Below are 16,028 nucleotides of genomic sequence, written 5' to 3' on the forward strand. Positions count from 1 at the left end.
ATCTTTTCTCCCCTAGCCTCTCCTCTCTCACAAGGCTGTTATAGCTACCCAGCCTCTCACCGGCAGAGTTCATTTATCCAACTCCCTCCTGGCTTCCTTGCTGTAATTAACTCCTGAATGCCTCATCAGAGTGTCAACTCTAACAACTCAGGGCCCTTGGGACCAAGCTGGCCTCCTTCCTCTATCTCAGTCCTGAGCCAGCACACTGACTCACTGCTGAGGAGGACTTGTCTGGTTCTTTCTGAGCTTGGTGGAGACCGTATTGACAGACATCCCCTCTGAATAGCCTGGCACCTGCTGGCAGAAGTAATCCTGGCCCACGTCAGGAGGCCAGGACTCTGCCTCGGCTACTATGGTCCCCACCTCCTCCACCCCTGCCAGCCTTGTACTCCACTGTGTGTTTGCACACTGCCTAGGACAAGCCTGGAGTGCTTCTCCCCCAAATCTGAGGGGTTTCATTGTCCCACCTCAGTGGCCTACTGGAGTTCCCAGTCTTTCTGCAGACTTTGGTCTTTTTCCCCTCACACATAACCCTCAGGGTAGAGCTGAAGGGAAACTTTAAAACAAATGACCTGCTTGTCCTGTCAGTGCTGAGCACAGTCTCAGCGCCCCTGGCCTTAGAGCCTCAGGCCTCACTCACAGGGAGGCTAGCCTCCCACCTCCAGCTTGACACTCACGGCCCCTCACCAGGCTTCAGGAATAAGAATTCACCCCTTGCCAGGCCAGCACATTCTTTGCTCTGTGACAAAACAAAACAAAACACGCCCCCCCCCCCCCCCCCCCCAGCATCTGCTTCTTTATCAACCTTTGAGAGGCCCCCAGAGCAGCTCTGGTCTCTTCTCCACACAGCACCTTTGCTCAGACTTGAGGAGGTGGCTCTGTGATCCCCGGCTTGCAAAGCCCCCTCCCTTCCTGGCTGAACCGCAGCCTCTCAGCCCCTGCACGTGCTGGCTCAACTCCTTCCCTTTCTGTTCACTTCCTGCTGGAAGCCTTAACCCCCTGCCACTTTCCTCCCGTGGTGGGAGATTTGTAGGCTGAGGGCAAGCTGAGAAGCAGGTCCAGGCCCAAGGGGCATGTTTTGGTGGCAGACAACAGGCATTTCCCCTCCAGGGTCAATGCACCGCCCCTTTCCTCTTTTGTTCCTCCACAGCTGGTTTGGGGGTCCAAATGGGCACTGTAACGTTTATGCTGTCTGAATGGCACCCTGTCCATCTCACCAGGTCACGCTGGAGTAAAGTCTACATCCATTGCAGTCCTGATGACATAACTAAGTCTTCTGTGACTTTTGAAGTTTTCCTTCTGGAAGGTTTTATACTTTGTACAATGGAAAGGGCTCCCATTGTATAGGTGAAAGGCTAAGGCTAAGTCTAGAAGTGCTTACCCAAGGTGAGAGACCTTGGCAACCTAACACCTGATCAGGGAACTCTGACCTTCTCTCTCTCTCTCTCTCTCTCACACACACACACACACACACACATACACACACACTCACACTCTCATGGGGAGGCCAGAGGATAACCTCAGGTGTTATCCTTAGTAATGGAATGCTGTCCATCCCTTTTAATGCAGGGTCTCTTCTTAGCTGAAGCTTCCCCATTAGGCCAGAATGGCCAGTAAGCTCCAGGGACCACTTCCATGCTGGGACGACAAGTGTGTGCCGCCGCATCCAACATTTTTATGTTGCTATGGGGGTTGAACTCAGCACTTTATTGACTGAGCCATCCCCCAAGCCCAAACAAGATTATTTTGCTCTTTAAATCCTGTCTCTCTTCAGCAGAGGCATCCTCATTATTACTGTGTCTTCGCCCTCGGACTCCAGCAGACACGCCTTCTCTGGTTCACACCAGCAGATAAAAAGTAACTGCAGGGAGCTGGAGGGATGGCTCAGTGGTTAAGAAGCGCTGGCTACTCTTGCAGAAAACCCAGGTTCAACCCCAGCACCTATACGGCAGCTCATAACTGCCTGTAGCTCCAGTTCCAGGGGACTTCATATACACATCCATACAGACAAAACACGAATGTACATGAAATAAGTAAATTAAAAAAAGGTAGTTTCAGGTTAAGGAAGTAACATTTTCCAAGTCCAGTCCTCCAGAGAAGTTCTCTGCTGGTCAGCTAAAGGTCTAGGAGGTCTAGGAGGCGAATACCGCAGACCACTTCAGGACACTGAAGCGAGAGAAGGCCATTCTGGGAAACGTGGCGGCTCAGTGCCCACAGATGTGTCTAGAGGAGAGACAAGGGACGGGGCCCAAAGTCTGAAGTTGTTGACAAGAATTCACGTACTGATGGGCATCTTTATTCAGTTCCATATTGCATTTTCAACTGATACGTATGTGTTGTGGAGATCCATGAACGAGGGTAGAAAGTCAGTATCTGTCAACAGTAATGTTTGGTGGTCAGAGTTCAAAATACCAAGGTTAGTGAAAGAAGGTGATCGTTTTTGATGTAATGTTGAAGACCATATTAGAAAACCATTTTGAAAATGAAAAGATTCCTGGAAACGAAAGAATAACTAGCGACGAATTGCCACTGAGCTTCCCTTCCCTCTTGGTGAATTCCTGACAAACACAGTTTAGAATTACAGAGACTCCCCGGGTCATAGTTGGTTTTTATCAACTCGATACAACCTGGGCATACCCGAGAAGAGGGAATCTCAACTGAGGAATTGCTCCCAACATTGGTCTGTGAGCATGTCCATGGGGCTTCTCTTCTCTTCTCTTCTCTTCTCTTCTCTTCTCTTCTCTTCTCTTCTCTTCTCTTCTCTTCTCTTCTCTTCTCTTCTCTTCTCTCCTCTCCTCTCCTCTCCTCTCCTCTCCTCTCCTCTCCTCTCCTCTCCTCTCCTCTCCTCTCCTCTCCTCTCCTCTCCTCTCCTCTCTTCTCCTCTCCTCTCCTCTTCCTTCCCCCCTCTCCCCCTTCCTCCCTCCCCTCCCTTTCCCTCCCCTCCCCTCCCCTCTCCTCTTCCCTCCCCCCTCTCCCCTTCCCCCTCCCCTCCCCTCCCCTCCCCTCTTCTCCTCTTCTCTTCTCTTCTCTTCTCTCTCCCTTTCTTCCTTCCTTTCTTTCCTTCTTTCTTTCTTTCCTCTTTTTTTTGAAACAGGGTCTCTCTTCACATCTCTGGCAGCCCTTGAACTAACTATGCAGACTGGGCTGGCCTGAGTTCTGGGCTCAAAGGCATGCAGTACCATGCCCAGCTGTGAGGCATGCTGGACATTCTTGAATGCTGATTGACATGGGAGGGCCCAGTTCACTCTGGCAGGTGCCATCCTAAGCAGATGGGCCCTGAGATTTCACAGACGACACAAGTACATTGGTGACCTTCGTTTACAGCCTCAGCCCTTTCTTATCTTCAAGATTGGTATTCATAGGCCGGGTGCGGCAGAGCTTGTTTTTAATTTCAGAACTAGGGAGGCAGAGGCAGGCAGAGCTCTGTGAGTTCAAGACCAGCCTGATCTACAGAGTTCCGTGACAGACAGGGCTACACAGAGAAACCCTGTCTCTAAAAACAGAAATAAGAAAAAATAAATAAGTTATTTATTTATGGCCTACTGCCTTTATACCTTCTAATCATTCTTCAATATTGTTATAGAAATACATAATAGAAAAGTCAAAGAGAAGAACGGATGAATGAACATCCTCAACCATCCCATCCCAGAATAAACTAGTGGACTCCATTGAGAAGGGATTTTGAGACTCTTATATTTTGGTCTCCAGAGTGTCCCTCATCTTGTGTTCTTGCTGCCATAGTCATGCTGACAACTGAGGGTTCAGACCCAGCTAGGAGGAGGCAGTGTTTTGGGGGGGGGGACTGTCATGATGTGATCAGGGACATACAACTCTTCCCAGGGCTGGGCTGGACTCCAGTATCCATGGGACTCTAAGGGGGCTTTGCTGTGTCCCTGACCACTGGAGGAGTTGGAGAAGATCAGATGGTTTAGACTGAGCGACTGAGGCGCTGGGGTTGCAGCACACAGTCTTGCAAGACTAGCTCCGTGCTGTGACCTTCTTAAACCCGAGTTCTGTGTACCTGCTTACACAGGGGACAGGCTGCCAGGACGTGGGACCATCTTTACTTAGCACCCTATTTGCACATATGTCAGGGCGAGGTGGTGGTGGGGTCAGGAGAGTCATGGAGCTTGTGACTTGAACAGAAGGACTCTTATTTGTATCTGTTCATCACCCCATCTGCTTATGCGGCCTGAGAGAGCCCATGCAGCCTTGCTGCGGGACCTGAAAGTGGTCCGCCGGCAGCAGGCTATCCAAGGGAACTCCATGGCCACCCTGCAAGCCTACAGGAAGACCAAGCCACACCTTACTGGGGTCCCAGCCTCAACTTTGCACGACATAGGACAGCTAGAATATCCTGGGCACTTCCTGGGGCCTGGCATTGTTCTGAGTGCAGTGCGCTAATGAGCCACTTAGTCCCAGGTCACCACCTAGGAAACAAGGCTCAGGGGAGTTTTGGTGACTTGTCTGATAGCACATTGGGAATATGGAGGCATGTCCTTCACCCTGCCTGCTCCTACTCCTGTGGGTTTCGCTTTATGAGAGCAATGTACATATGTCCCACTCCAGGTGGGCAGAGACTTGAGATGACCTGTCCAAAGTCCCAGCCCCCAGGTCCCACTGCTGCCTCCCACCCACCTCACCAGCTTCAGGATTCCTGCTTCTGCCACTTAGGACTCCAACGACTTTCTCAGGGCTGCCCTAGTGGCTAGCAGGGCTCTGGCTCTGGTTTTCTAGAAACCTCTTGGAGACTCATCTTTTCCCCGGGCTTCCTCCCCAATGCCTCCTGTCTACTTTCCTAGGCGTGAAACAGGACGAAGTTAGCTTCTGGATCATGTCCCCAGGTCCCACCGGACACCACCCTCCCCATCATTTTTGCATCAGACTTCCTCTGACTCCACCCCACCGGCAGGGAGTTGGGGATGCCAAGTGCCACGGTCACCTGAGCCTTCCTTGCTCGGCTGGGCTGCAGGGCCCTGGGGAACTCTGCTAGGGCAGGGCGCACTGGGGATATTTTGGCTTCTCATTCCTGCACTGTAATGATGCCATCACGAGGTTCTCAACACTGGAGAAGGCTGCCGTGGAAATGGAAAAATAGCGGCACGCTGTCAGCAAGCGCTCCAGGCTAGAGTCAGGCCCCAGCCACCCTGGAACTGGGTGGCTCCTGACTCTAGCTGAGCCACCAGCCTGCCTTTCAGCAGCTGGGCTCATGGCCTACTCTGGCCTGGTCACCAGGATCTGCTGTGCCACTGGGGTTAGGCTGCAATACTCTGCCTGTAGCTCGGTCACATCTCCGCCCTTTTCTGCAGTCTGGACTTCTCCCAGGCTGGCCTGGCCTGCTTCACCTCCTAGTCCTCCTCTATGTGCTCCCTAGACTGTGGCTCTTCCCCCATTGCCCTACCTCAGACCTGCCTTCCCTTCTCCCCTCAGGGATGGGGGGAGGGGGGGGTAGTGGTTTTGTTTGTTTGTTTTATTCCTCTGCCTACCCCTCCCCCACCTCATTCTGTCTACTGTCTCCTTTTCCTTCCACCCAGTCTGACCCATGTTTTGCCATGCCAATACCCTGGCCATGATTTCCAGAGCTTCTCCTAAGCATTGCCTGCAGGGTGCTCCCTCATGGAGGCTTTGTGAGGCTCCTCGGCCTAGGCACGTGTATGGTCATGCTCCCAACTCTTCCTTCACATCTGGTTTTCCTCTATGGTTCTGTATTTTGAGCACTGGCGCCATCCCCTCAGATGTCCAAGCCACAGATTTTTTTTTTTTTTTTCTGGAAAGAGTTAGAGTGCAAATATTTCTGGCTTTGCCAAGCATATGGTCTTTGTCGCAACCACTCAACGCTTGTTGGAGTGTGAAGACAGTCGGAAACAATGTGTAAACAAGCGAGCCTGGCCGGATGCCAATAAAACTTTAGGAAAGCAGGCAGCAAACACATTTGGCCCACAGGCCAGTGTGCTGACTCCTGTCTCCACCTAGTACTTGAGAAGCGGTTCTCTCTCTATCGCCGCTAAAATATTCTCCAGTCCTTGAGCTGCGGAGGACTGCCCTATGCGGCTGCTTTGGATTTGTAGCTCTCTCTCAGGAAGGCCTTTGTTTACCTGACTTCAAGACTTTAGCTTTATCTCACTTCCGGGAAGGCCCCTGGGTACCCCTGCCTCGCTGGGTGGGTTTTGACCCCTTCCTCACATGGTACTCAGCTCCCTGCTTTGGTAGCCTCCGCTGTCTCCATTTCTAGCAAACTAATGCCATTCTTAGCCTGGTGGGCCTCAGGTGTCACCCTGCAGTGCAGGGCGCATTCTGACCTGGGTCCCCAGGAGACCCGAGGCTCTGGGAGAGTTCTTGTTAGCTTTGAGATCATCTGTATCTGATTGAGTCTTGAATCAGGTTGAGTCTGAACTGGCAGTTGTTTTGTGACGGGTCAGTGGGTGACGTGGAAAGGGCTCAGCAGCGAGGGACTGGTACAGTGGCAGACACGGGGATGGTCACAGTTCTTACGGAAAGAGGAATGTGATGCACTAGAGTCCGTCTGGGGCATTTCCTATCCCTGTCAGTGATACTCAGAGTCATTTATGATGCTGAGCCTCGTCACAGTCAGAAACTGCCCAGCCTGGCCTTCGGCTGCTGCCGTATGGGCCCTGGGGCCTCTGTGCGAGGCTGTGTAGTTCCTGGTTGATGTCGCTCACCAGCATCGGGGGTTGGCCCTGTAGAAGGAGTGCAGGTCGTTTCCCTTTCAACCCTGTGCTTTTCCTCGCAGGAGAACCTCATGCTTTCCATCCTGCCGAAGCACGTGGCTGACGAGATGCTGAAGGACATGAAGAAAGACGAGAGCCAGAAGGACCAGCAGCAGTTCAACACCATGTACATGTACCGGCATGAGAATGTCAGGTATGGCGGCGGTGAAAAGGCACTGATGGCAGGATGGGCCAGCGAGGCACACTGCTTCACGGGGTCTGGTTTTCCCAAGGACTAGAGCCAAGGCCAGCCCTCAGTGTGTGTCTTGGTTGCCCTAAACTCAGCCCTGTTGGAGGGACTGTCCCAGTGGCAGAATGAAAAGTGTGTGTTAGCCTGCCTACTCTAACCTGTCACTGAAGAAATGTCACCCGGAAAAGGGGTTCTTGGGAGGTCACCTACCCATTCAGGACCAGCTCTGAGACTAGAGCCAGGACCTCTGATTCTAGAAAGATCTTCAGTCAGGGGCGGGAGGGAGGTGGGGTGGTGGTCACCAGGCAGGCCCCAGGAGGGGTCTTTGCAGGGGATGAGCACCAGTGTTCGGGTCATGCCAGGGTTTCACTAACTAGAGCTGAGTAAGGCCCTCTCCTTTACCCCCTATGGCCCTCTCCTTTACCCCCTATGGCCCTCTCCTTTACCCCCTATGGCCCTCTCCTTTACCCCCTGTGGCCCTCTCCTTCTGCAGCATCCTGTTTGCGGACATTGTGGGCTTTACCCAGCTGTCCTCCGCCTGCAGCGCCCAGGAGCTCGTAAAGCTCCTCAATGAGCTCTTTGCCCGCTTTGACAAGCTGGCGGCTGTAAGTACCAAACGTGCCCACTCCTCCGCTGCCGTGGTTTGCAACCCTCAGCCCTGTCCGTGGCTCCTAGGCTTTCCCTCCCTGGCCCTCCTCCACCTGCTAGACCTTTCCTTCAGGGCCAGGGGCCGGGAGCACAAACCATGCTCTTGCCCCCTCCAGAAATACCACCAGCTGAGGATCAAGATCCTGGGGGACTGTTACTACTGCATCTGTGGCCTGCCTGACTACCGGGAGGACCACGCCGTGTGCTCCATCCTCATGGGGCTTGCCATGGTGGAGGCCATCTCGTAAGTGGGTGCCTCTGGGAGGGTGGTGTGGCCAGCCGTGCAGCACCATGGAGGAACTATCTGAGATACGGAAGGAGGCTCAATCCTGGTTCTGGTTTCCAGCGGGCATAACCACTCCAAGAATGGTGGAGGGGAAGGTTTGTATTGTAGATGGGAGGGAGAGAAGAGCCAGAGGCATCTGGAAGAGTCCAGGGCAGGGAGAGAAAGTGGTGCACGGTACATGGCCAGCAGACTGGACTTAGGTGGGAGGAGAGAGAGAGAGAGAGAGAGAGAGAGAGAGAGAGAGAGAGAGAGCGCTCATGTGGAAAAGGGAAAAGGCTGGGTATGTAGGAATGAGAAGCTGGGGAAGGGACGCTCATGAATGAGCTGGAGAAGTTTAGGACAGGGGGCAGGGCAAAGAGCCTGGATGCCCACGTGGACTCCATAACAGATATTTTCAATGCTGAGAGAGCACACCCCGGCATGCACTTTGGTGTGCTAATAGGAGCCATAGTTACTCACTTGTCCGTAGTTTCTTCTGGGCCTGAACACAAATCTCTGAACTGTGTTTGTTGTTGCTGGAGTTCTCAGGCAAGGGGCGAGCTGCAGTTTTCATTCATCTCTGCATCTGCAGCATGTGGAATGCACCAGACACACACTCAATGAAACACGAACTGCAAGAATGCATGAGGGATGGAAGAGAGAAATGGGCGGTCCCCTGGGGAAATCACTATATCTCTGCCTGTCGGCACTGAATCTGGGCTCTGACTTGTGTTAACCCCAGTGCAGGCCACTTAGCTCAGACAGAAAGTTAGAGGAGACATATGAGGTCCTCTCACCCCAGAGGGTGGCCCGCAAGGCAAAGGCTGCTGGGCACCTCAGGATGCCATGTTCTACCCAGCGTCCCCTCTCTGTACCTGGCAGGTATGTGCGGGAGAAGACCAAGACTGGCGTGGACATGCGTGTAGGGGTGCACACAGGCACCGTGCTGGGTGGTGTCTTAGGCCAGAAGCGTTGGCAGTATGACGTGTGGTCTACTGATGTCACTGTGGCTAACAAGATGGAGGCCGGTGGCATCCCAGGGTGAGTGCTCCTTCCAGGGTGGTTGTATGCAATGACCCTAATGAGGGACAAGGGGCCCCCAAATCCCATCCCTCCCAGGAGCAGTGTCCCCTACCTTCTGTTCCAGTGATGAAATACTTTGCCCAAAAGTCATCTGCAGAAGAAAGGATTCATGTGGCTTACACTTCCAGTTTATCATCAGGGGAAGTCAGAGTAGGAAGCGAAGCAGAAACGGGGCAGTTTACTGGCTTAGTCTCTCACTCTCAGCTGGGTTTCTTGTACAGTTGAGAGCCACCTGCCTAAGAATGGTGCTGCCCACAGTGGGCTGGACCCTCCCACATCAATCATCAGTTTAGATCTTTTCTTTCAGACATAGTCACAAGTCAATCTGATCTGGGCAATTGCTCAGTTGAAATTGCCTGTCACCTAGGGGATTGCTAGGTGACTCTTGGTTGGTGTGAAGTTGACCAAAAGTATCTAACCAGCACAGCCAGCCTCTGGGACACTACCCTCAGGCGCCTGTCCCTGGGCAGGCTGTGGGAGGGCCTGGCCCACCTGCCTGCCCTTGGGGCCTCATTAGAGACAGTTCCTGTCCTCTCCTTAGTGACTATGTGACTTTTAGTCCCCGTGGCAGCAGGGGAGGCAAGGTGGAGAGAATCCAATTCTTGAAGTTAGAGTTCAGAGCTGGGGTTGAAATTTGGTATATCATTTTCTCCTTGAAAGCTTTCTTTCTTATTAGTCTGTGGGTATGCATGCATGGTATGCAGGTACCTGCAGAGACCAGAGACATCAGATCCTCTGGAGCTGGAGTTACAGATAGTGAACTGCCTGATGTAGGTGCTGGGAATCAAACTCTGGTCCTCTGGAAGAGCGGAAAGTGCTCTTGACGGCTGAGCCATCTCTCTAGCCCCTCATCTGATTCCTAGACAGCTAGGAGAGAAAATTACATTGCAATTCTAAGAGTTCAACAACCAATGGGACTGAAGCTCAGAGCAGTGGGCACCATGCTGCCCACACAGCTAGTTAGCAGCAGGTCTACTCCCTGCTCTCTGCCACACACGCCCTGGATGGTGTGGTCCCAGCATCAGCCAGTGCTATGTGGTCTGCTGCCTGCCTCTGGGGCAGGCAAACGCTACCTCTGGTGCATGCGCAGGGTCTTTCACTGTACTGCAGGCGTGTGCACATCTCCCAGAGCACCATGGACTGCCTGAAGGGGGAGTTTGACGTAGAGCCTGGCGATGGGGGCAGCCGCTGTGACTACCTAGATGAGAAGGGCATCGAAACCTACCTCATCATTGCCTCCAAGCCAGAGGTGAAGAAAACAGCTCAAAATGGTCTCAATGGCTCGGTGAGTCCCCTGTCAGATCCTAAGAGCAGAGAGGAGGAAAGAGAGAGATTTAGAAGAGAACAATTAGCCAGGTGTGGTGTTACATGCCTGCAATCCCAGAATACAGGAGGCTAAGACAGGAGTTCAAAGCCAGCTTGGGCTACACCGCAAGTTCAGGACCTGCCTGGGCTATAAAAGCAAGTTCAAGGCCAGCCTGGGACGAACAGCAAGACCCCATCTCAAAAAATAATATATTTTTTTTTTGAGAAAAAAAATATGGCTTTAGAAAACAGAGTGGCTTTAGAAAGGTTGGCTGGTAGTTGACCATAACAAGAGATGGAGCGGTGTGAAAAATGAGTCTGGGTCCCCTGTCACCAAACCTGGTGGTCACTTCCTTCAGAAGGTGATTCTGAGGGGAAAAAGTGTCATGTGTGCAGGCTGGAGTGAGGAGAACTGTAGTGTGTCTCATGACAGGATCAGAAGGGAGAGGCCACTGGAAGTGCGGAAGTGTCCAAAGCTTCTGTAGTGACATGGGCACCAAGGGGGACGGAGATGCAGAGGCAGTGGGGCTGGCCACAAAGGAAGAGGAGAGCCAAGGCTGGGTGTGAAGACGGAACAGGGCAAAACCAGTAGCGGTGTCCTGGGGGGCCCTGCCCTGGGCCTGGCCCCAGCATGGGCTCTGCCACATTCTCCCCTCTGCTTTTCCTGCTCCAGCAGAGATGACCTATTGGCTCTCTCACGTCCTTGAGCACAGCCTGCTGCTAGCCGCTCAGTCTCCCTGTAATTCTGCCCCAGTCTTTCGAATGCTCTTTGGGGTCTATTCTGAAACGGCATCTTCATAGTGACCCCCACACGACCCTCTTTCTGGCTGGACTTCCCAGCAGTCCCCACAGCCTCTTTCATACTCTCTTCCGTTTTCTTATGACTACTTATTTCTCTGGCCTATTTTGCTATTGTCTGCCTTTCCTCATGAAAATGTGGATTCCAAGAAGTCAGATCTCAACAAATACTTCTTAGTTTGGCAAGCACACGGTTCCCCCCTTTCTGTGTTTGACTCACTCTGTCAAGGACAAACACTAATCTAAAGTTTGTGGAAGCTATTCAGACTTGACATGGCCCCCACCAAAGAGGCCTCGGCTCTGCCATCGAGTTGGTGTCTTAGAAATAGGAGGTGGAACAATTGAGTCTTTGCTCTGTTTAGAAAACTATTCATAGCAATGAATATTAGAAAATGACAGCATGTAAAACATGAATGTCGTAGAGGATGAAATGAGTGGTGAAATTTCTAGGTCAGCAGACTTCTATAAATGTAGGAAGAAGTTTCTGGAACAATAACAGAACAGCCGCAGGCTGGGGTAGCTAGAAGGCAGTGTTTCGTGCCCTCTTGGACACTCTTTGCCGCCACAGGCTCTGCCAAATGGAGCGCCGGCATCGTCCAAACCCAGCTCCCCTGCCCTTATCGAGACCAAGGAGCCCAACGGGAGCGCCCATGCCAGCGGCTCCACATCAGAGGAGGCTGAAGAGCAGGAGGCTCAGGTGAGTGGGGATCAGGGCCAGCATGGGGAGCAGCAGCAGGTTGCTGTAGGGGAACTTACGCTGGAAGGAGGGTACTGGCCGCTAGCCCAGGTTGTTCCTTTTCAGCAGTGTAGATAGAGTTATGTGAGAGAATGAAGTCCCCCAGGGCACACCCCTGAAGCATCGTCTAGCTGAAGAAGCCCAGTCTTGTAGATTTAGGGTCTGTGAGGATTCTGCAGGATGGGAGCCTGTTGGGAGTGCGTTTGTATCTAGACACACACCTTCTCTCAGTAGGTAATCCCTGCGAGAGGAGACAGGAGTTGTGCCCAAGGTTTTAGATGCTGGAGAAGGCACACAGCGTTTCATAGAAACTGACTTTCCCTTGAGCTTCCATCTGGCTGCTTGTCCTTAGAATAATTTTTGCGGGGCTAGAGAGATGGCTCAGCGGCTAAGAGCACTAGCTACTCTTTCAGAGGACTCAGGTTCACTGCCCAGCACCCACGTGGCAGCTCACACCTGTCTGTAACTCTAGCTCTAGGAGATGTCACACCCTCACACAGACACATATGCAGGCAAAACACCAATGCACATAAAATAAAATTATATATTTTTAAAAAGCTTATTTTGCCAGGCAGTGGTGGCGCACGCCTTTCATCCCAGCACTCGGGAGGCAGAGGCAGGCGGATCTTTGTGAGTTCGAGGCTAGCCTGGTCTACAAGAGCAGTTCCAGGATAGACTCCAAAGCTACACAGAGAAACCCTGTCTTGAAAATCCCCCCCCCAAAAAAAAGAAAAAAGAAAAAGAAAAAAAAAGCTCATTATGAATAATTTTCCTGATAGAAGGGGGCTCACACTTTATGTAGCTTGGCTCTGACATGGCTTAAGAAGCCTCTGACTTCATGCCCTAACCATTAGTGGGTGTCACTCATATCTAGCTTGTGTTCCATGGGAAGAGACTCTTGTTGCCAGGCAGGCCATCCACAGCATTTTACAGGGGAGAGAAATGGTCTGGGATCAGGCAGCCAGCAGGAGTGCTGAGTTTCAAACCAGGAGTCTCAGTGCTGGCTTCGGATGTGTTTTCAGACCCACAGCTCTAGAGGGTCTAGGCAGTGACCACTCGGACTGTGGTTGTGTGACCCAACCCTGGCTTCTGTTTCCGAGTTGCTACTCTCTTTCTGATGGGGACGGAAGTGGTAGTGGATGCCCCAGCTCGGCTAGCCCTTTCTCATTAGATCACTAGTAGCTGATCCCTGAGTCCTAGGGCTGAAATTATACCTGATCCCAAAGTCGACCATATGTAAGGATTCTTGTGGAATCTAACAGCAAGCTGTCCCAGCCCATGCTAAGTTGGCCCCAGAGCCAGGCTGCTGTTCCCCAAAGCCATTAGTGGACAGCTTCTGTAGACCTCCTTTTAGGGACCCAAGGAGACCCAAGGAGGCAGGGCGGAACCTAGGAAAGGGTTTGGTCCTCAGGAGTGTGGCCCCTCCTCTTCATTGGTCTTTCTCATACCCTCCCCCCACGTGTTCCATCTATCCCACTGACTCTGCCTCCCTGGCTTCCAGGCCGACAACCCCTCGTTCCCCAACCCCCGCCGCAGGCTGCGCCTCCAGGATCTGGCCGACCGCGTGGTGGATGCCTCTGAGGATGAGCACGAATTGAACCAGCTGCTTAACGAGGCCCTGCTGGAGCGGGAGTCTGCCCAGGTGTAAGTGGTCGGTCCTTACTCAGTGCAGGGAACAGTTCTCGGAAGCCAGGCCCCATCCCAGCCGTCTTCGCAGGTGTGGCACGCGGGTCACGAGGCTTGCTTCCACGGCAGGGTGAAGAAGAGAAACACATTCCTCCTAACCATGCGGTTCATGGACCCAGAGATGGAAACACGCTACTCGGTGGAGAAGGAGAAGCAGAGTGGGGCGGCCTTCAGCTGCTCCTGCGTGGTCCTCTTCTGCACCGCCATGGTGGAGATACTTATTGACCCCTGGTGAGGAAGTTCAGGGTGAGGCTAACAGGCCAGGAGCGGGAGCTGGGCGAGGGGCGGCAGCAGTGTCAGGGGCAGGCACCTCCGGCCTTGTTTCTGTTCTTTGTCTCTGACCCCTGCCCAGATTCCACAGCAACAGCCAACCCCAGAAGGGATCTGGGCAGGGCCAGGAAAGCTGGTGACGTACCCATCCAGGATGGAGAACATGGCTAGATGGCTCCTAGAGAGGTTCTAGGGACAAGAGTGGGGATATCACTTCAGCTTTAGTCAGAGAGAGCACACTGACGTTCCCTTCTTGGCTCCTCTTTGTGAAACTAGATTTTAGGCTCTAGACACAAACTGACGTCAGTGGCAGGTCCTTTGGGGTGAGGCATGGTCTTCCAGAGTCAGCTCAGCTGTGGAAGCCCTGCCTGAAGGTTCATTATCACCTTCCTGGCCTCAGGGGACAAGCCAGCACCTCCCTTCTGCCGTCTCCAGCAGCTGCAGCAGAGTGATGGTGGGGCCCTCCTTGGATTAGGTTGAGGAGCTGTCAAAACCTTTGGGACTTGGCTGCAGGGTCCAAGGTTCTGTAAGCAGGACAATGGCAGATCCCGGAAGGCACCCTGAGCACCCCTTTGCTCATCTCCCGAGTGAGGTGACCCACCCTGAATGGCTCTCAAGACCGTTGTGAGATTTAGAGCCATGCGGTTTGCTCATGCTGTGTTGGGCTTGGGGACCAACACAGGAAGCAAGCTCTTGTGAAGGTTGCACCTCACGGGGGTGGTGGTGGGAACCGGAGTGAACATTTAAACACGAAAGCGAGCTCGCAGCATGGTGAGTGTGAGGTAAAGCGAGGAGGGAGATAGGGCCCGGGAGGGGGGTTGGTTTGTACGCTTTTGTAGGGTGGTCACAGCAGACCTCGCTGGCAAGGTGGCGTTTTCAGCAGAGTCCTGAGGGACTGGGGAGTGAGCCTTGAGCTCTCTGGGGACACTTACCTCAGGCAGGCACAGAGGCAGTAGTGGGCCAGGCCCCTCAAGTCATAGTGTGGGGATGGTGCTGGTAGCCAGGGTGTTGTAGGACAGTGATGGGGGTTAGGGTAGAGAGCTGGGCACAGTTCATGCTCTCAGGACACAGAGGCTGGTGGAAAGCTACAACAGGGCACAGACTTGAGAAGGGGACCCCTCCCCCCCGGCTGTGTTGGAACAGGCAAGTATGCAAGATAGAACCTGAGACCAGGCTAAGAGATGTTGGTGGTTGAGGTAACCGATGGTGAATTGGGCCAGGTAGAGTTAGAGAAGGTGAGGATGAGGGGTTAGGCGTTTAATTTTATTAATGGCTGGATTCTGGGGACAGATTGAAGGAGTCACTGGCAGATTTGTTGTGGAGCCTGAAAGGGCTGAGGCAAGGACATCTTCAGGGCTTCTTTTCTATTTGAGCAATGGCCAGGATGCAGTTGCGTTAACCAAGGCTGAGAATATAGGAGGAGGAAGCGTACGTACCAGAGCAGCAGGGATCTGGAGTTTGCGTTTCCTGTGTGGCACTGCCCTTGAGGCAGCTGAGTTATCTAGTCTGGGGCTCAGGGAGAGGCTGGTGGTGCAAACCTGAGAGCTACCCACACAGAGCACATTGGGAGCACGAGGCTCACTGAGATCACGAACGGAGAGTGAGTGGGCGGAAAAGCCAGTTAAGTCGTGTGTGTGGCGAGAGAAATCACAGGGACTGAAGAGATCCCCAAACCAAGTGAGAAACGTAAGAGGTGACCCTGAGTTGGATACTGGAATTCAACCTGAGTTTCTGGAGCTCTTGGCGAGAGTGTTCCCCACGGAGGAGTGAAATGGGAACGGATAGAAGGATCTGGAGGGGACGGATTTCCCAGAGTGGAGGGAGAAATGGATGTGAGACGAACTCGTTCCCTGGGCTCTGTGCAGTCAGAGGTCACGTTAGCAGCCTCGGCACAACTTCTGTGTTCTAGTCTTTACGGTTTTCACCCCAGCTACGGGGCTGATGGTCATTCCTAAGACTCCCTTCCCAGGCTATAACTGAGCTATTTCCAGGGCATCTCTGACCCTCCTCGCCTCCGGAGATGTCCCAGTGGACAGTTAGCAGCTAAAGGGTGGTGCATTCCCAGGCCCCACCCTTGGCTGGCATTCCTCTCTGCTAGGGCTGTTCATCTTGTTACTGCCGGGCCAGCAACAGCAGCTCCCTGGTGTCACATAGGAGCTGCCAGTCTCAGGCTTGTGCTCAGCTGGCCTCTGTACTCCCCAGTCACCTTCTCTCTGTCCCAGGCTGATGACAAACTACGTGACCTTCGTGGTTGGGGAGGTTCTGCTCTTGACCCTGACCATCTGCTCGCTGGCGGCCATCTTTCCCAGGGTAAGAGGT

At 53.0% G+C, this 16,028-nt stretch overlaps 1 protein-coding gene across 7 annotated transcripts in view; it reads left to right on the plus strand.

Annotated features, from left to right (window-relative positions):
* Positions 1-16,028, plus strand: part of Adcy3 (adenylate cyclase 3) — a 73,842-nt gene that overhangs the window by 47,732 nt on the left and 10,082 nt on the right. For all 7 annotated transcript variants that reach the window (XM_087907434.1, XM_087907435.1, XM_087907436.1 and 4 more), the window contains exons 4-12: positions 6,752-6,882; positions 7,412-7,523; positions 7,683-7,810; positions 8,714-8,872; positions 10,025-10,199; positions 11,586-11,714; positions 13,255-13,397; positions 13,509-13,670; positions 15,932-16,019. In XM_087907434.1, coding sequence (XP_087763560.1) covers positions 6,752-6,882; positions 7,412-7,523; positions 7,683-7,810; positions 8,714-8,872; positions 10,025-10,199; positions 11,586-11,714; positions 13,255-13,397; positions 13,509-13,670; positions 15,932-16,019 — 1,227 coding nt within the window. The remainder of the gene's footprint in view (positions 1-6,751; positions 6,883-7,411; positions 7,524-7,682; positions 7,811-8,713; positions 8,873-10,024; positions 10,200-11,585; positions 11,715-13,254; positions 13,398-13,508; positions 13,671-15,931; positions 16,020-16,028) is intronic.

Source organism: Myodes glareolus, chromosome 6 (genome assembly GCF_982192425.1).
Source record: "Myodes glareolus chromosome 6, mMyoGla1.1, whole genome shotgun sequence".
Taxonomy (NCBI): domain Eukaryota; kingdom Metazoa; phylum Chordata; class Mammalia; order Rodentia; family Cricetidae; genus Myodes; species Myodes glareolus.